Genomic DNA, 21,343 nt, shown 5'->3' with positions numbered 1-21,343 from the left:
TTCAAAAACAAATCAAAGGCAGACCCTTCTCCGGGGAAGCGCGAGTGTGTGTGTGTGTGTGTGTGTGTGTGTGTGTGTGTGCGCGCGGACGCGTGTCGATTAACATCTGAGGACAAGCAGGACGAGGGAGGTGTGGGGAATCAATATGATCACAATATAATCACATGCAAATATTTCACTTTCCAGCACACACACACACACACACACACACACACACACACACACACACACACACACACACACTTTACTTGTGATTTTTAATCCTTAACCCTAAGGCTGAAAATAGCAGATCTAGAATAGATTGGCAACCCTTGGCGCGCGACACCAACACGCAACTATAAATGTAATGCTTTCCTAATAGTACACCACAACTCCACAAACCCTTTCTTTTAACAATAAACCAACATTTTTGATCGACCGGTGCCAAACGTCTCCATTAAGTAAGTCTCACACACACACACACACACACACACACACACACACACACACACACACACACACACACACACACACACACACACACACACACACACACACACACACACACACACACACACACACACACACACACACACACACACACACACACACACACTTGCTCGGACATTTGGCCCTTAGTTGCAAGTATACTAGCATACACAAACTCACAGCCTATATTATGTAGGATAACATCACATCATAGGCCTTGAATTGAGCCACCTGCTACTTCCTCGCGTGCCAATTACATCTTGGACATCTGCGGACACACACACACACACACACACACACACACACACAGACGACGTGCTGAAAGATGGCTGTTTAGTTGTCCCTCACGGCAGTCATTTCATCTGCAGCTGCCCCACACAGACACGTACACCTACTGGCACGCACACACACACACCTAGTGAAGTGTGTCAAGCTAAATCACAATCTTTATCGTCACATCACAGGTTTAAAGATTATTATTATTATTAACCCATTCTGACCTGAGATCAGATTCATACGAGGTTTCCACTGGACACACGCTGGTCTGACGAACCCATTCTGACCTGAGATCAGATTCTAAAAATGTCAGTCGTTCTTCGATTTTTTTCAAAAATAGCAGACCTACAAGCTCGTATCGCGCCACTCGGTGGCGCGCTATGAGCTTGTAGATCTGCTATTTTTCAATAGCTAAAGCATAACATGATGCTGACACCAAAATGGGTGCCCGTTCAGAATGGGTTAACAGATAAAGGAACAGAGGGTGGGGGGGTGAGGGACAGGGAGAGCAAGGATAAAAATATCAACGAGTAAAGCAAGGCATGTCAAGAACAAGCCGAAAGTCTAAGACATCTACATAGACAGCATAATCTCGGGAGCCAGACTGTTGCCTTCCACAATCTCCAAATGCTTCTGTCATACAGTCTGGAGCAACGGAAAGCTCTGACAATGATCAGAGGATGAAGTGGACGTTACGGCCAATGGTAATATAAATAAAAATGATAAAAGTAAACAGTGTTGGGGCTTTTATGCAAGCAGTCATTTAGTATGCATATTATTTATTATCGTGACAACCCGTCACTTCTCGATAATAACAAAAAAAACGTCTCTCGTCGTCTCACTTCAGTTTCTCTACCCGCGTGCTTTGATTGACGAGCTAAATAGCCAATGAGGGTGCTCTACAGAGCCAGGTCACATTTCCTCATTTATTTACTTAAAGTTATAGTATAGTATGTAACTTTGCCATGTGTTTACACAACAAACAAATGTATATATATATATTTTTTAAACACATAATTTCCCATTACCAGCAGTCATCAGCCACTGTAGCAGTGGCTGATGGTGCTTACCCGCAGGAACACATTCCCACTCGCATTTTGGCCTTTTCACTGTTTTGTTAGACAGGGATGTTTTTTTTTTTTTTTTTTTTTTTTTTTGCGGCTTACGCCTTTTATTGATTTTTTGAAGGGACAGACAGTAGGCTGACAGGAAACGGGAGAGAGATGGGGGAAGACATGCAGTAAAGGCCGTGTCGGGTCCGGGAGTCGAACCCGCGGCACACTGCGACTGGATTACCAGTCCGGTGCCCAGACCGTTACGCTACGGCCTGGGCCGACAGGGATGTTTTTGAGCTACCCAGTTTGTTTGTTACCAAAGCTAACAAACAGTGAAAACACGAAAATATGATGCACGCACACACACACACACACACACACACACACACACACACACACACACACACACACACACACACACCTACAATGGTCCTCATCATCAAAGTATAGCCCCCCCCCCCTATCTCGCTCTGCTCCACTGACTGCCTTGACCTACATCCTCAATGCCATTGCCAACACAACACTTGGCAACGTGACCACGCCGGTCCACTGATTGGTGTGTGTGTGTGTGTGTGTGTGTGTGTGTGTGTGTGTGTGTGTGTGTGTGTGTGTGTGTGTGTGTAAAGGGTTAACATCTCCCAGTAGATGTCTACTGTGCACTTCAAGATTTGAAAAGGAACACTTCTCCAGGTAACCATGGTTACCTCTAGAACAACACTGGTGTGTGTGTGTGTGTGTGTGTGTGTGTGTGTGTGTGTGTGTGTGTGTGTGTGTGTGTGTGTGTGTGTGTGCGCTCGCATGTCAGATCATAGGGACCACTAGACAATGATAAAAGGCAGTTTAAAGAATGTATGTCATTGGTTATGAAATGAATGTATTATATTTTTATAGATTGTTGCTGTCAGGTGGAAATGTCCAAAGCCGTTACAATCTGTATACTAATAGTTATTTAGTCTCAAGATCTTGTTAACCCTTTTACTGCTGCCATTTATTGAGAAATTAGGACCTAATTCATGCCAGCATTTTTTTAATTTGAGCTCTTATTTTGAAAAGCCACATTTTGCCTCAACCGGAAGTGAGCTTATCCCTGCCAGCTTTACGTTGCCAAGACAACCTTTGTTTACATAATCGAATCAATGCCGGTACATATAGCACTCCACAACGTCGGCTCTGTGCCGTCAAAGAAACGCTGTTTTGACCAAAAATGCCATCTGGGACAAGGAATAGGAGATACAGGCGATTGAAAGAAACGGATAGAATGGATTCTTATGGCGACCGCGATCTAATCTGAACGAGCCAGTGCAGTGCTAACAACACTGCTAGCTAACCGGCTAACGTGAGTAGCATTATGGCGTGATCGATCATATGCGCTATAAAAGTATAATTGCCGAAGGGCTACGGCAATGGCAGCAAGGTGTATTATCAAATTGAGGCTTTGATTGCCGAAGGGCTTCGGCAATGGCAGGAAGACGGTTAAGTTAATACTTTTCATTGGTTACATATTAGCCCTTTAAGACCTGGAACACATCTGTGTCACCTTAGCGTTTAAAGGAGAATTCCATGCTAGAATGCTTTCTTATCTTTCTTTGTAGTTGTTACGTCCCCACCAAAGAGGTCCAGGTGTTTTTTTATGCAAAAACTCCTTATTGGCTATTTTCCCTAGCATAAGCCTTCAATGAATTGCATTGCATTGAATGGGAATTGAATGGGGCTATGGGGTGTTATGCTAGTTCGCTTATTTCCATCAAAATAAGTAGTAAAGTGTGCCGCTTGGGATATTATTTACATTATGAAGAGAGGATATATACAAAGAAAATATAATTTTGAGCGATGGAAATAAGCGAATTAGCACATAGCCCCATTCAATTCCCATTCAATTCAATGCAATTCATTTAGGGCTTATAGTAGGGGAGCTTTTGCACAAAATAACACCTGGACCTCTTTGGTGGGGAGTCTGGGGACGTAACAACTACAAAGAAAGGTAAGAAAGCCTTTTAGTATGGAATTCTCCTTTAAGCACTTTAACCATTATTTTAAACTTCAGCTGTTGAGAAACAGCAGATATGCAAGCTTAGAGCACGGCACCAAGTGCCACGCTACGAGCTTGTAGATCTGCTATTTTAGAAACATCGTGAAAATCTTTTAATTCTTTCACTAGCAAACATTGAAACTCAAATCTTTGCTCCTGGGAGGTCCCTGGTACAACATATTTTCAGATGGGTGTCGGCGGCCAAATACATCTCATTCTGGGGAATGAAATAGTTTGAGAACCACTGATATAGAAACAGGTTTTTCGGGGAAATGATTTAGAAGACATTTGTAGAATCTGGTCTCAGGTCTCAATGGGTTTTAATAAACCCCACAGACACACTTAACCACTTTCACCATGGAATCCATATTCTAATCTGGACATGCCATTCTAACTCTGCTATGTTCAAATCGTTATATAGCAGATCTATACATGAAAACAGCAGATCTACACATCACAATGCGCCGCAATGCATTTTGAACTTGTAAATCTCCTATTTATTTTTGATACTTTTGCATGACACTGCCAATCGACAAAGTCCAAAAAGATGTGAGTGGGTCATCATGGCCGCTGTCGCCTCAGGGCATATATATCGTTGCTGTCGGACAGAAACCTATCTCCACGCCCTACTTGGTCATGCTACAGCAGCATGCAAAAGCATTAAAAGTTGCAGATCTACAAGCGTTTCGAGCTTGTCGATCTGCTACTTTTGCTATGTTTTAAAGTAAACCCTGAAAAGTAACACGTTTTGGACATATGAGTTTTCCACCCTGACAGTCTATATAATGTTTTGAGGTGCATGAGGCCACAGTGTACCTGCGATGGTTACACAATTCTGCTTTGTTGCCTCTGCCGTGTGTATTATTAGTTATACGCGCACTGTTTTCCTTCACCGTCACGTTCATAAATGTTCTTAGTTAATGCTCAGTGTTGTGTGAATTACACAGGCAGGCAATTCGAGTTGCGTTTAATTGAATTCAGTCCAACCGTAAAAGAGTGAGAGAGACTCACACACACACACACAGAGACACAGGGCTGGCACCCCGCCCACACACCTCACCACAAACCAGCAGCTCCATAACCAAACATAACAACACACTTTCCAAACACAAAGCCAAGCATGTATGGCTGAAGACAGCTGGGGTTTTCCCCAATACATTTTGGATATTCCTTGTTTCACCCCCATTCAATCCATGGCTTAACTTGTGATCCTTTTGTTAAGTCCTTGTGTCCTTAACACGGATTAAATCATAATAGATGACGCATGGCTGAGTCATGGCATGAATCCCTATAGCGTGCCTGTTCTGTCGACGTCATTACAGGTGAACGTTCAGTTTGCCGATCTATACAAGTTCACGGCAGGTCACAACGCGACTCACTGTGGGCACTGTAGATCAGCGATGTTCAGCAAAGAGATTTGGTGTAGAGGGGGGGGGGGATGTTAGGGGGTGTAGTACAGAGCACAGGGGGATCCCTGTAGAGGGCTTAATAGGTTAAAGGGATTGTGACATTAAAAAAAAAGGTTTTGGAATTGTTCTTGTTTTTTTTAGGTTTTCTAATCTCAATTGCACCCAAAAAACATGAACTTTTAACATTCAGTAGATTTTCTGTGATCTGGGGTTTTCTGGCTCAAACAGGTGCTCTGATTTGCCGGCAGTAAGTGACATCACTTACTGCAAATCCCATATATTATGTCAATGGGATTTGCCAGCAGATGTCACTGTTTCACTGTGTTGCCTGTTTTCATTGTAGCTCAAAAGGCCCAAAAAAACCCAAATAAAACTTCAGACTACATAAAATCCACTTAATGTTCAAAGTTCAGGTTTTTTGGGTGTTATTGAGGTCATAAAACCTAAAATAAAAAATAAAAATGAAAATTAATGTCATAAAACCTTTAATGACTTTTTAATGACTAGATTTAGCCGACATTGGTGTGCGTTGTGCCATGCAAGCCTAAAAGATCTCCAGGAAAGAAAGACGTGTGACGCACATGCAGACACTGTGACATCCGGTGCATCTGGCTTCGTCAAGTCCCTTAAGTGTCTAGACGAACACAATTGGCCCGTGACTGTTCGGGGGGAGCGAAGCTGGCCAGGGAGGGTGATATTTGTCACTGTACTCTACATGCTGTGGAGCGGCGCCTGTCAGCGGGGAGTGTTGGGCGCAAGGAGTATGGTGAAGGCTGCACACCCTCCCGGTGGGGGCTCCTCACTGGCAGGTGAGCCAGTAGGACACAATAGCAATGACAACACACACAAGTGTGTAGGAATCAATTACGAATATGACTAAATTGGGGACCAAACAATTGGGGGCAAAACAAAAATAATAATAAAGAAACTGTGACATCATGCCAAGTTAGGTAATGCCAAAGATGTTTAATTTAGGAAGATAGCCCATCCTAGAGTCCACCTACCTTGCTCATGTGGAACTCCAGGCGTCTCATGTATCGCTCGATGGTTTTGATTTGCTGCAGACAAGAGGCACAACACACACTATTTAGACCTGAGGCCCACTCTAAAAACACCCTCTAAAACCCAAATTGTTATTAAAAAAATGTTAAAAAATATATGTATGTATATATGCTGCTACATGTATATAGCAACAACTAGGCACACGGGACACAGAGCATGTTCCTGGATTGAAATATTACCATCGTATAGGTTGCAAGGTGCAATAAGACAAGGTTCAGCCACTAAATGTCACACTCTCAATGCCTTTGTCTCATATGGTTGCTAATTCCCATAAATGTACCTTTCCCAACTAAACAAAAGCCCACAGGTGTTATGAGGTAAAGATTTAAACTAAAAGCCCATAACTCACCTTGTCCAGATCATACAGTACTCCCTGGAGAGAAAACACAAGGATGACGAGTTATTAACACGTCTGATTTCATTAAATAAAGACTATATCCAACATGGAGGTACAGTTTGGACGGGGTTGGACTAGCCTGGCATGGCGTAGATATTAGTCTGGAACTTCGATGTGGAGGATTCATTTCCGTAGGGCGTAACAGATTTCACAGCAAAAAAAGTCTCAGTTTTAACCCATTCTGACACATTCGGGCACCCATTTTGGTGTCAGCATCATGTTATGCTTTAGCTATTTAAAAATAGCAGATCTACAAGCTCATATCGCGCCACCGAGTGGCGCGATACGAACTTGTAGGTCTGCTATTTTTGAAAAATCGAAGAGCGACTGACATTTCTAGAATCTGATCTCAGGTCAGAATGGGTTAATCAGACCAGTGTGTGATCAGTGGAAATGATCGTATATGATCTCAGGTCAGAATGGGTTAATTGGTCAACCCACAACCCTGGGGTGAGCTAAATGTAATTCAAACTGAGGAGTGCCAGACCAATGCCCCAAGGATTCTTATTTTTCCTGTGGCAGATTCCTCTGGTTTCCAGGCTAGGGTTGGACAGCAGAGCTATAGGGTAAACCCACATGTATTAAGGATAGGCATTCATACGTTTTGGCCTCTGCCTATGCCTTTTCGATCAACCAAACAGAAATGCTTGATCATGTAATGTGAAATTGTAACGATGTGTTATATTGTTGATGATGATGGAAAATGAACTCAAACTAAACTAGAAGACGTCATGTCTCACCAGGCGAGAGTTCCTCTTCATGTCCTTCATCAACGAGGTGAGTTTGTCCAACTCTGTCTGATGGACTTCCAGATACTCACTGAGAGAGAGAGAGGAGAGAGAGGAAGAGGAAGAGGACGAGGGAGAGGGAGAGGGAGAGGGAGAGAGAGAATTAAATCATATACTACTCACTGACAGAGAGGTATTTTAGTTTTCTTCCCAAATGAACACTTAAAAGGAAAAACAGAGACACATGTCAAGGGGAGGCAGACATCTAAGATATATCGGCATAAACTCACAGCATAATACAGCTGGTATGGTACGGTATGTGCATGAGGTTAGACATTATGAAGATTGTTTTAAGAGGAGGTTTAATCTTAAAGGAGTACTACTGACAGTATACATGCAGACAGACAGTATAGCTGGACTCACTCCAGGCCTTGTTTCAGTGCATTGTAAACGTCCTCCAGTCGTTTGGGTTGAGGCTCTCTGGAGGCGCTGCCCCCCTTGTGTCCTGACAGGTGGGCTTTCTTGGGCTTCGACGGGGTCTTCTTCTGCACCGCAGAGTTCCCCATGAACGAGTTACACCTGCGCACACGCACACACACACACACACACACACACACACACACACACACACACACACACACACACACACAATACAATGGGTCAGGCTTCCTCTGTCTGCAATGATTCAGTTCTTTGCACTTCTTTGCCACTACGCTCTTTTGCATGGTGAAAGAATTTCGGAACATTTCGTCTAAAAAGTGTTTGAAAGGGGGTCCCATTTGCACGAATGTCAAGTGCAAAAGCAACACACACACACACACACAACGCCCCCCCCCCCCCCCCACACACACACACACACACACACACACACACACACCTGGTGCACACAGTCGATAAATAATACAGTATACAGACATATTATACACCCTTTACAAACACCCTGCCTGATGCAAGGAAGACAGTAGCAGGCTAAGCCCATAACGATCAGCATAAACCACAGCCAGCTGATGTTACAGTGTTACCTGGTAACCATGGTTATAATGTTACAGATAAAGTTACTGCTACAGTACAGTACAGTACAGTACAGTACAGTACAGTACAGTACAGTACAGTACAGTACAGTACAGTACAGTACAGTACAGTACAGTACAGTACAGTACAGTACAGTACAGTACAGTACAGTACAGTACAGTACAGTACAGTACCACTCACTTAACCCATTCTGACCGGGCACCCATTTTAGTGTCAGCATCATGTTATGCTTTAGCTATTTAAAAATAGCAGATCTACAAGCTCATATCGCGCCACCGAGTGGCGCGATACGAGCTTGTAGGTCTGCTATTTTTGAAAAATCGAAGAACGACTGACATTTTTAGAATCTGATCTCAGGTCAGAATGGGTTAATCAGACCAGTGTGTGTCCAGTGGAAAACCTTGTATGAATCTGATCTCAGGTCAGAATGGGTTAAGATGGGTCTGAGTAGTGCAACCACTCCCTTACGGAGCTATGTGTGTGGGTGGCTGGGTGGGTGCCTGGGTCTGAGCACGAAAATAGCATGGTTTTCGCCACCTGTGCGCAACCTAACACACACACAAACACGCATATTAACTGTATATATATTATGATTTCGGGTGTGCCAGTACAGTACAGTGACAGTACAGTACAGTACAGTACAGTACAGTACAGTACAGTACAGTACAGTACAGTACAGTACAGTACAGTACAGTACAGTAGAGGGACCCCCACACGGTAACTCTGTCATTTCTCAATCATTTCTGACGTGGGGCGGCTCGCCGTAATCGGCCCGGCCCCCCCGGGATTTGTACAGTGTAGATTGGGATTGATGCCAGAAAACAAAATGTCCAATCTGTATATAAATCTAGGGCGCACTGAGCGACGACATTGTGCAGCCTTGGCAGTCGCACACATGCATAAATGCACGCACGCACACACACACACACACACACGCACGCACGCACACACACACACACACACACACACAGTATATGGCCCTTCATGCACACACTCAGTCATGTTCACGCATGCATAAGCAGTAGCACAACACAACATACTCATGGTTTCAGTGCTTGCTCACTGACTACAATGCACGCAATCACAGACAGACCACACCCCACACACACACACACACACACACACACACACACACACACACACACATATGGCCCGGGCCTTCATGCACACACACACCATAGTCACACAGACGCCGCAAGTAGCCGTGTACACATCCGACACACACACGCGGAACGAGAGACAACGCAACCGCACACACACACACACACACACACACACACACACACACACACACACACACACACACACACACACACACACACACACACACACACACACACACACACACACACACACACACACACACACACACACACACACACACACACACACACACACACACACACACACACACACAACTCTGCACCCTGCTCGTTAGCAGAATGGCAGAACGTCACGCGCTGTCACCTCGCCCATGCTGCATTCATTCCAACCAATTACGTCCATTCTATTGACAGCCGTGGCTCAAACACACACCGTCTGCACCCAAACACCTGCACCTCCTGTAGGACTATCAGCGCTGTCCAGACCTTGTACCAACAAAACTAACTGTACTTTTTTAGGAAATGGAAATACGGTACAAATACCATAAAACTGTTTCTCAATGCAGGTATTATTGAGTCACAGGCTCGTGTTAATACTTTTCATTGGTTCAATATTTCAGAAATAGCTAAATAGTGAGCTTGTAGATATAGGACTCTTTTCGCTACTTTTGTGTGACGCTGTCATTTGACAAAGCGTATAATGTTGCATTAACTTAAGAAACATAACATAAAATGATTAAATGTGGAGATACAAGGTTTCTGTGATAAAAATGTATGATATTTCGACCCTGTCGTGTGGAAACTTCATGTCCAAAACTGTAACTTCAGGATTCAAATGCACAAGTATCAAAAGTATACAAGATCTACAAGCTCACTCGCAACGCGTTTCCAGCCTGCAGATGTGCAACTTCTGATACTTGTGTGTGCCGCTGTATAGTATGAAGTGACAAAGGAACAATTGGCGGAGCTGTTAAAACAGCTTCCTGTGTTAATGGTTTTTAGACCCAAATTAGGCATAAGGGAGCGTATACGGACATGGGGTGTTGGTGGTGGCACCGTTATGTAACAGACATGAAACTGGTTCTATCGTCTCCTGAGAGTGTTTAATCCTCGCGGGAACCTGTAGGCCTGCTTGGGCTTGCTGGAGAGCCTTGGAGATAATAATAATAATAATAATAATAATAATAATAATAATAATAATAATAATAATAATAATAATAATAATAATAATAATAATGTGCAGTAGCTGATGGAATGGGCGACTGTCCTCGCCGAGATGAGCCGCCCTGCTCTCATGTTATAACGATGCCAGGGCCGCTCATTTTACGTTCTTCGAACCCAAATCACACGTTTTTAACCCATTTTGACCTGAGATCAGATTTAAAAAAAATGTCTTCTACCTCCTGACAGTTTTCTGAAAAAGCTATGTTTCTGTGTCAGTGGTTCTTCGATTTTTCAAAAATAGCAGACCTACAAGAAGACCTACAAGCAGAACTACAAGCTCATAGCGCCCCACTTGGTGGCGGAAAAAAAGAAAACGGAACTTTGAACATTCAGGGCTGGATACTCACCGCGAGCGTCTCTCCTGCAGCGTGCTGAAGCCGGCGAACGACTGGCTCCGGATGATCCCATTGGGTCCTCCAGGGGAGTGGGTGCCTGCCGCCATGATCTCCGGGACGCGGGAAGACACTCCTGGAGGAAGAGACGAGGACAAAAGACATGGCGTTAGAAGGACCCAGAGGCTAGCTAACATCTCTAGACATGGCGTTAGAAGGACCCAGAGGCTAGCCAACATCTCTAGACATGGCGTTAGAAGGACCCAGAGGCTAGCTAACATCTCTAGACATGGCGTTAGAAGGACCCAGAGGCTAGCCAACATCTCTAGACATGGCATTAGAAGGACCCAGAGGCTAGCTAACATCTCTAGACATGGCATTAGAAGGACCCACAGCACACTCCACAGCACCTCTGTGGCATAAGGTTCCTTATTTCCCTGAGTCACTTCTACACAGGTCTTCTAGCCAATCGTCTCTAAAGGGGAAAGAAACGTATCTGCACAAGCGGAAGCGGAAGCAACATGGATTAACGGTGGCCGTCCGCTGACCCGGCAAAACAGACAGCGGCGCGTCACTTCACATCACAACGTGCCGTGAGCACGTAGATAGATAGGCCTATTTCCAAGTACAAGTACAGGCTTAAGATATGCGTAAAAGTTCAGCCGACACCGAGTCAGTCAACCTCAAATATTCTGTGGGTGATGTTTCACTGGAGTGCATAGTCATTGTGCAATGCAAGGCCGGCTGCGGTCGCAGCGGTGGCAGCGATGTGGCAGTGATGATGAAGATGACGAAGATGATGGTGGCCCTGTGCGATGTGGACTAGCAGCATTCAGAGCCTGTGCCAACATGTCTGCTCTCCTCCGGCCCCGTCTGTCACCCGGGAGCGTGTTAACAACACCGGTGTTGCCAGATTGTGCGAGAGAGAGAGAGAAACAAGCAGCCAGGTCTATGAAAACAAAGCCCAGAAGAAGCCAACACACTTAGGCCAAGGGAGCACTTTAAACGTACAATGCATCCGCTATTTGCAAATGGCAAATCTACAAGCTCATACCATGTGATGCATGAGCCTTTTTAAACATTTTAACAACACAAATCTGGTATGGGACGGCCCACCTAAAAAAAAAAAAAAACTAAAGGAAAAAAATAAAATGCATTCCGCAGCTACCAATATTTACAAGTGACTTCACAGAATTACAAGCCTATGGTTGCTTATAATAATAAGACATGGCAACACTGAAACTGTTACTCTTTCACACCTGTTACTCTTTCACACCTTCTGTCAGGTGTCAACCACCAATAACCCTCTGTGCACGTGGTGGCCTGTGTGTGTGTGTGTGTGTGTGTGTGTGTGTGTGTGTGTGTGTGTGTGTGTGCGCTTTGTGGGATCTGTACATATGTTTTTCCACCAGGACTGACAGAGACTGACTTTGTGTGGTTGCACAATGTTGACATAACCTAAGATGCCTCATTCTTTTATTTATTTATTTATTTCCTTTGGGGTCCAAAACTATATGTCAGTTCAGGGGACAAGATCAGATATTAGTGCCTTAGATTTTGTGTGATGTTTTTGTCAATGTCGAAGTTGTTTTGTACACCCGGGGTTCAAGCAGGGTAATAACAACCTTGTGTAAGAAGCCGTCTGCAACACACTTCCGTTTGAGAAGAAAATAATTCCGGCTAGGTGCGACTTGGAAACCACAGGCGTCAACACTGCATTTTGTAAAAAGGTTACAAAACGCATGTAAACAACAATGGTATATACTGTAGGTAAAAGCACAGCATCCTACAACAAAAGATTACCAGTTACCAGGCCTCTAGACGTTTAGCCGCCATTGTACGCACTGCACCCCTATAAAATCTAATTCCACGCGGAGCAAATTCCTGGAAAGCCAATCTACACCAATTCTAGCAGCCACTTATCTAATAAGCCTGCAATAGAGTGACATCCTCTCTCCTCTCCTCTCCTCTCCCTCAACCAGAGTCCGCGGCTATATTTAGCTAGCACGAGCCTGTCAGGAGACCACAAAGGCTTTTGTTTTCTTCAATTTGGCGATGTTGGACATTAGACAGAGGGAGAGGGCTGTAAATAGACCCTCAAGGGGGGGGTGGGTGGGTAATAATGTTAACATCAGAGACCCCAGAAACAAAGGGAAGCGCCAAGTTAAAAAGAATATAAAAGTTCATATACGGTCTTGTATATCGTTGCTGTCGGGCAGAAACCTCTTATCTCCATATTTTAATGTTTTCTTTTAACCCATTCTGACCTGAGATCAGATTCTAAAAATGTCAGTCGCTCTTCGATTTTTCAAAAAATAGCAGACCTACAAGCTCGTATCGCGCCACTCGGTGGCGCGATATGAGCTTGTAGATCTGCTATTTTTAAATAGCTAAAGCATAACATGATGCCAACACCAAAATGGGTGCAAGGTCAGAATGGGTTAAACATTAATGTTTATTTTTTTATTCTGTAAATTAATGCCCTATTACTTCATACAGATCATACGCACGTCACATAAAAACATCAAACACAGCTCGACAAGCTCAAACAAGCATGGTTCCAGTGTAGTGATTTCGTCACAAGTTCTGGTTAATATTTTTCATTGATGGCCCCGGGTGGCATTGCATGGCTAGTGTAGCGGTCCGGGCACCTACATAAGTATATATATACCTTTATTGAAAGGATAATCCCCTTGAGATGCCTTATCTCATTTTCGAGGGGGTCCTCAACACAAATGAACAGTACATACAATACAGTACACAAACAATACAAACAGTACATCCATATATACACACACACACACACACACACGACAAAACAGAACAAAAGTTGGTTGAGTGAAAATCGATTATTTAACATTGAAATAAGTGATTGATCGTCACGAGTATGCCAGGCTATATGCGATACCATGTCATTTATCACATGATATTTCTGTTCATTTCTGTTAACAGCCATGTAAATCCACACCAACTCCGTTCAAATAAACGTCAGCGTTCAGCTGACTTGAAGGCAGCCCCAGTGTGGCCATGGACGACCGGCAGATGACCCCTGCGCAAGTGCTGGAGGTACCGCCCACGCATACGCGCACACGCACAAACACACACACAGGAAGGAACAAGTGTTTCCTTCATGGCAACACACACCAGCTCTACCATGAGTTCACTACATACCTGAAGGGGGGGGGGGGGGGGGGGGGGGAGAGAGAGAGAGAGAGAGAGAGAGAGAGAGAGAGAGAGGGGGGGGGGGGCAGGGGGATTAGCAGGCGTTGACACCAAGGGTTGCCCAAATAAAAGTTTGTAGTTTGCTTGCTTTCACGTTGCCCGACCAAGTGCTCGTTTGAGAGGGGACAAACCTATCTGAGACTGACAATATGACAAACCAAAGGTTTCATTTCACGCTCTCAAGAGTTACATTATTGTCACACATCTGCATTGCTTAATTTACAAGAAGTCTACACAATTCAACGTTTGGCCTGTTATCTCTCCTAATGGTACCAACATCAATACAGAATCTTGTCCAACGACAACAAAATATTCGTTCGTTTTGGATCCGAGCGGCTAAATCTCATAAAATGGTGGTCCGTGGCTCAAATAGTAAATACCCAATACATACTGGGCTTTGATATGAAAAGGGCTGAAAACCACTGCCTTAATAGATTGCCCACAGAGGGCTGTATTTTGCGTGTCTTAAGTACCAGGTCTTATTACTTAACTTAAGACCTGGAGGCGTGGTCAATGCTCCTTGGCCACTCAGAATAGGTAATGGCATTGATCACGCCTCAAGGTCTTAAGTTAAGTAATAAGACGTGGTACTTAAGACACGCAAAATACAGCCCAGAGAGTCAAACACATCGCACTCCGTCAACAAGCCGAGGGGTATATCTGCCCCCCCCTCGCTACATACACCTATTGTTGCTGTTGGTTTTGTTGATGATGATGATATGCATTGTATTGTATGTAGGCTATTGATGATTAATTGAGTACACAGACGGGTCCACAATGGAAACAATCCCCCAGTGATTTGCTGTCGCGTTATCCTCATTGTATTTGCTGTGCCGTTTGTTAGTAAAGTAATCAACAATCAATCAATGCATTCATTTTTGCAAACCTCACATTTGTGATTGTCCTCCGTCTTCACTTTTCTGTAGTCATTTTTTATCCTCAATACGTACTTTCCTCAGCCAATCAACTCATTGATATGGGGTGATCGGCCATCGCTATGATTCACACAAAGCCAGGCATAGGAGGGGCTAGCAGCCTAGCACCCTTCAAAAAGCGGTTACTTTTTTAAAGTAAGTCAGAAATGTAATTTAGATTCATATCAAATGTTCCATGTCCAATGCCAAAAAACCCAATTAAATTGTTAATCACAACTATTTGTGTGGCAATTAATCGTTCACTTAAATGTGTAATCGCGACAGCCCTAGCAACAACTGCAAATTATGTCCTTTTTGAGGGGCGCTAGCCCGTCCTATGCCCAGCTTTGTCCGTTTGTGTGTACCCCATCGAGATGATTTGATGGGCTGAGCAATGTGTGTACCCCATAGCGATGATTTGATGGGCTGAGCACGGAATGTGAAGTATGATGTTGTGTGATGATAACCCCTCACTTCACACGAGTGTGATTCTTTAACCCATTCTGACCGGGCACCCATTTTGGTGTCAGCATCATGTTATGCTTTAGCTATTGAAAAATAGCAGATCTACAAGCTCATATCGCGCCACCGAGTGGCGCGATACGAGCTTGTAGGTCTGCTATTTTTTGAAAAATCGAAGAACGACTGACATTTTTAGAATCTGATCTCAGGTCAGAATGGGTTCATCAGACCAGTGTGTGTCCGGCGGAAACCTCGTATGAATCTGATCTCAGGTCAGAATGGGTTCATCAGACCAGTGTGTGTCCGGCGGAAACCTCGTATGAATCTGATCTCAGGTCAGAATGGGTTAAATTGCATTCAGTCATGTGAACAGGCTTTGACACAGCCGATGAACGGCGGCCAGGGACACAGGTGGTAGACAGCGCACGGCGGGTAGTTCGAAATGGACTCAACATCGGAGGAGGATTTGGAGAACGAGAGAGCATCGAAATAAAAAGAAAAGAAAAGAAAGAAACATGTCAGAAAGTGATGAAGGAAGTGATGGCCGATGTGCACTGAGGCTGACGTGGTTTAAGGAAGGACTTCGGGAGGACACCAAGTTAGTGTGCTTGTCATTTGAAAGGGAGATACCAGAACAAATACATCTTGAATGAGTTATAGGGTGAGGCCTTATGAGAGAGCTCCACTAAGGCCTCTTTTCCACTATGGGGTGGAACAAGAACCAGAACTAGAACTTTCCAGATCCCAGAACTACCAGGAACCTGTGAAGTTCCAGAACCAAGTTCTGCTTCTGTTTCCATATAACCAGAACCCAGAACTTTCAAGAACCTGTTAAGTCTTTTGTCAGGTGTGCGCTGTGAACAACAAGTGTGACTCAGCCTTTTTACACATTACCACATTTAACCAGACAAGGAAGGTAAAAAAAATATATATACAAGGAACAAGGAACAAGGAACTGAAAAATTATACTCTGGGAAATCGAAACAATAAAGTTCCTTTAAGGACAGTTCCGTGAGTGCTGGTATTCTCTTGTTTAACAGGTTCTTCCCAGACCGTGCACCCGATAAAAGACATTAAGATGAATTGCAGTCGTGCCTGCTTCCTTGATGCGTGGTGAGACGAGAAAAAAGGACGAGACGAGAAAAGAAATGCGATGAGAAATAAAAGACGAGATGAGAGAAAAAAGACGAGACGAAACGAGACGAGAAAAATAAGACGAGACGAGAAAAAAGATGAGGAGAAAAAAAGACGAGAGGAGCTGTTTTGGGGGGAAATAGTATACCATCTAATGGCAATTTCATTGGAAAAAAATGCTGTCTGTATTACTCTTATTACACTATTACACTATTATACTTATTACACTAATATACTTATTACACGATTGCATTTATTACACTTGCACCGAATTTAATTCTTCCAATGTGTAGTATTGTGTACAGCACATTTCTAGTAGGCCTAATGATATGCCTAATGCCTTGCCCTGAAAAAGAAAGAAAATTCTGTTCTGGCAATTTAGAATAGATCATATGGCGCTCTCGCGCGCGAGCACACACACGCAAACACATACACGCACGCAAACACATACTGTACACACACGACACACGCACGCATACACACACACACGCACACGCACACACACCCCTATCTGCAGTTAGCCTAGCTGTTAGCTGTAGTGTAGAACAACAACTGCAAGCAAACAACTCGTCGCGACAGCTTTATGGCTCTCTCTCTCTCCCTCACGCACACACAAGCTCTGTCTCTCCCTCTCTCGTGGCCATAGTGTTTCTGTGTGCTTTTCCAGGTTATTTTTCTGTGTGTCCGCTGTCGCTGTGTCGCACTTAGGTGTTTAAAATGTGCGCTGTTGTGTTGTGTGCGCTTCTCCTCGCTCCGGTCTCCTCAGTGCTCAGGGTGCTGTCACCTCAGCTCGACCAATCGAGAGCAGCAGCGCTGCTGGCCCCGCCCATAGGTTCCCAGAACTCAGTGTTAGTACTACCTCAAAAGCAGGGCCGAAAAAAGGTTCTGAGAACCTGGTCTGAAACCGTGCCGTACTGCGCTGTGCGCTGTGGAAACAAACCCAGAACAAAAAAAATAGGTTCAGGTTCTGGAAAGTTCTGGTTCCACCTTGCTAGTGGAAAAGGGGCCTAAGATGCTACTGTTGGCAACAATACGGGCACGTAGCGGCTGTCTGTAGGGGCAAAAAAGTATTTGGGAGGTGTGGGAAAGACGACTGCAAAGAGGAGTGCAAAGAAGAACAAGCTAAGTGTATACATTGCAGACCATCAAGGAAGTGAAGAGACACAAGATGAGAGCTGAACGGGGAATGTCGTATGCAGAAGCTGTAAAGAAAAGCGGAAGGGGCACAAAGATTGTGGCGTGCAACGAAGAAAACAGGAGGAAAAGAGGAATGCTCATAAAAACGAGATATGCATGGACAAGACAAGATTCCTATAGCTTTCATAGCAATGGTAATCAAAGAGGAAGTCCGAGAGGATCCAGATGGCGCTGGAAGCAGCTGAAATATTTTTTAAACGTGGAAGACGTGACTGGGGAGGATTTGGGGAGTGACTGAATGGACTATGAATGGACTGTCTATATAGGGGATGGAATCACAGGTTGTTTTAATTTACCTTTTGAACGGGATACGGATATTACTGAGTTATACTCCCCAACTGTGGAGGGCAGCATTGCACTGAGTTTGCAAGCCTGCCGGAAGATAAGAGAAGAAGAACAGGCTTCTATAGTGTAGAAAGTGAGACGGTCGGGGGCTCAGCGGGTCACCAGACTCACCACCACCAGTGGAAAAACTCTGTCAGGAACACAATGTCAGGTCTGTGTGTTGTTCGTGTCATTTCTATTTGTCGGGGGGGGGGGGGTTCATTCATTGTGAAAGCTCTTTCCACTCATCCATCCATCCATCTTTCTATAGAGGACAGGGGCCACCTGCACGTATGTACACAACACACCAAGATGTCACCACACACACACACACACACACACACACAAACACACAAAATCGACCAGCAACCTGACACCGGTTCCTTTGGTCCTGGAGGGAGGTGACAGTGATACCCCAGACAGAAACACAAAGACACTGGCCCCCAGGACAGACTAGAGCCTTGTTCCCCTCTTGGAGGGAAGGGGGGGGGGGGGGGGGGGTCCTATCTATTTATAGATTCTTAACATGGAGCACCCAGGGGGGCCACTGGCTGCAGGAATGCCCCTGAACTGACCAATGGGCAAGAGACAATGACTGGGGCTGCTCTGGAATGCTATACCTGTACGCTGTTACATTTAAACACTGTCAGCCTGGTGGCCGGTTTATGCAGCGAAAGGTCTGAAATGCTTATTATTTATTTAAGTATTTATTTATAGTGTGATCTATAGCATATACAGTATGAAACTCAGATTTCAAACATGGATATTTGGAGGGTACTGTTTACCCAACAATCAACAACGGCAGGGAATCAGGGACGATTTGCTTATTTATTTTCAATCACAGTATCACAGTTCTTATATGAGGCGATCTACATCCCCCTATGGCGATTACAATGCGAATAAAAAAAGGTACATGAACCTGTGGACTTAGCGCCCTCTGCCGATTTTGACAACAGACTTCGGTGCTCATACCAGCAGTCATCAGCCACTGGAGTAGTCGTAGTGCGGTGGTGGTTACCTGCAGAAACACACTGTCCTCTCACTGTATTTTGTTGTTTTCACTGTTTGTTTTGATAGACAGGGATGTCTTTGGGCTACCAAAACAAACACCAAACTACAGTGATCTCCAGCAGTGTGGTAATACACCATATACTCTAGTGGCTGATGACCTCTGGTATAGGGAGAAACGAGTGTTGGTATAGAGGGAAATGGGTAGAAATATCAATAAAGCAAAGTTACACTATACCTTTAAAGGCGCAGTGAAATTAAAAAGACGTTTTTCACACTTTTAGACAATATCCGTGGTCATCATATGGGCATACCTGACAATGGATGCCAAAAAAAATGTGAAAATTCTCATTTCTGTGTGTTTTTATATCAAAAGGTCCATAAAAACGATTGTATTATTTATTTATTAAAACGAAAACGTGCTGCGTGATGTGTAGAGATACACATCGATAAAAGCCAATAACAATGAAGCTCACCCGTTTAATTCCCCATATTTGCGCATCCGTCCAAGTAACACAGCTGCTACTGATTACAGAATACTCCGTTTTTATTTCCATTCAAGATAACATCCAGACAGTGTATTACTCGGTTTCAACTCAATCATCACGCTAAAATATGTATCTGAAAACATTATACTGTAGGGTAGAAATAAGCCACATAACAGTAAACTGGTACAGCTGGCCGACCATCTGATTTATAAACAAACACATACCACGCTGTTGCGCATAGCATTAGCCACCGTCCCTAGCTACCGTCCCATCGCCTGAAGGGATGCAACGCTCTGATTGGTTCAGAAACTTCAGACCGGTGTTTCATGTTGAAACACCATTTTCATGTTGTTCACCATTTCCGTTTCACTACACCTTTAACCCTGCAAGACCTACGGTATGGTTGTATACTATTGCAACATTTTTATTTTTTATTAATTACTTAATATATATATTTTCTTGTTCTTTTTTCATCTAAACATCATCATTGATGTTCATTGTTTAGTCATGATATTTGCATATAAATACCCCCCCCCCCCCCCCAGAGGCAGAAAATCACACAACTTCTAAATCTCTGGGCTCTGTGCAATTTTGAATGATTTTTAACCTATGACCTTTGACCTTGAACCCTGAAAAAAGTAAGTAAAAAGTCTGTAATATATATATTTTTGTGATCATTAGAATGTCTAGAACATGTTTTATTTATATTATTTATATATTTTCATAAAACTTTATTATATAGATTATTTTGACATAATTTCCTCTACATTGTAGAGGAAATGATGTAAAAAAATCTATATAATAAAGTAAAGACTTTGTAGAGTCTACAAAGTCCTAGTAGTACAGCGTCCTTGCCGGGTCTGAAGAAGAGCCTGCTGGCCTGAGAAATCACCAAAATGAATTCTGCACACAGGGAGTCTTCTACTTTGTTTGTTTCAACGACAAGTTGAACTTTTGATCCAATGGCCAGCCTAGTAGCTGTGAGTGGGTTCTGTCTTCATCTCAGCGGAATGTTTTTAGAACCTGCTGACTGCAATAAAACACTCAACTAAAGACCAAATCTGGTCCTGGTGGACGTTAATTATTACAGAGCGGCGCCGCAACAACAAATTAAGCACGAAGGGCAGCATTATGTGGACTCATGTCGGGTGGAAACCTTGTATGTCCAAGAGAGCTACTTTTCAGGAGACGGAGCAAAAAGAAGCCGTGTTCCATTGGATCAAATGTGGTCATTATTTTATTACAAGCACTCGTTTATACTCGTCATTGGTTGAACTAGACCGGTGCCCGACTGTAGAGCACAGAGACGATAACGATGGAAGTTGGGAGAGATCCATGCCCCACCCGGCTATGCAATACCAGTTGTACCTGTAGCAGAGTCTGTGTCCCTTTTATGTCTCTCTGTGTCGCTTTATTCCTATATATGGAGTTCTGTGTCCCAAATATGGAGTGTTGTGATGTCAGAACAGGCCCCTTGTG

At 43.9% G+C, this 21,343-nt stretch overlaps 1 protein-coding gene across 1 annotated transcript in view; it reads right to left on the bottom strand.

Moving 5' to 3' along the window:
- Positions 1-21,343, bottom strand: part of ripor2 (RHO family interacting cell polarization regulator 2) — a 110,827-nt gene that overhangs the window by 27,438 nt on the left and 62,046 nt on the right. Inside the window, exons 2-6 of the mRNA XM_083789745.1 lie at positions 11,131-11,251; positions 7,848-8,003; positions 7,437-7,515; positions 6,649-6,672; positions 6,242-6,295 (exon numbers count right to left, since the gene is read on the bottom strand). Of these exons, the coding sequence (XP_083645871.1) occupies positions 6,242-6,295; positions 6,649-6,672; positions 7,437-7,515; positions 7,848-8,003; positions 11,131-11,251 (434 nt within the window). The remainder of the gene's footprint in view (positions 1-6,241; positions 6,296-6,648; positions 6,673-7,436; positions 7,516-7,847; positions 8,004-11,130; positions 11,252-21,343) is intronic.

This window comes from Protomyctophum parallelum, assembly GCF_964188405.1.
Source record: "Protomyctophum parallelum genome assembly, chromosome: 1".
In the NCBI taxonomy this organism is placed as follows: domain Eukaryota; kingdom Metazoa; phylum Chordata; class Actinopteri; order Myctophiformes; family Myctophidae; genus Protomyctophum; species Protomyctophum parallelum.
Note: the sequence above shows the minus strand (reverse complement) of the source record. Positions and strands in the feature narration are given on the sequence as shown.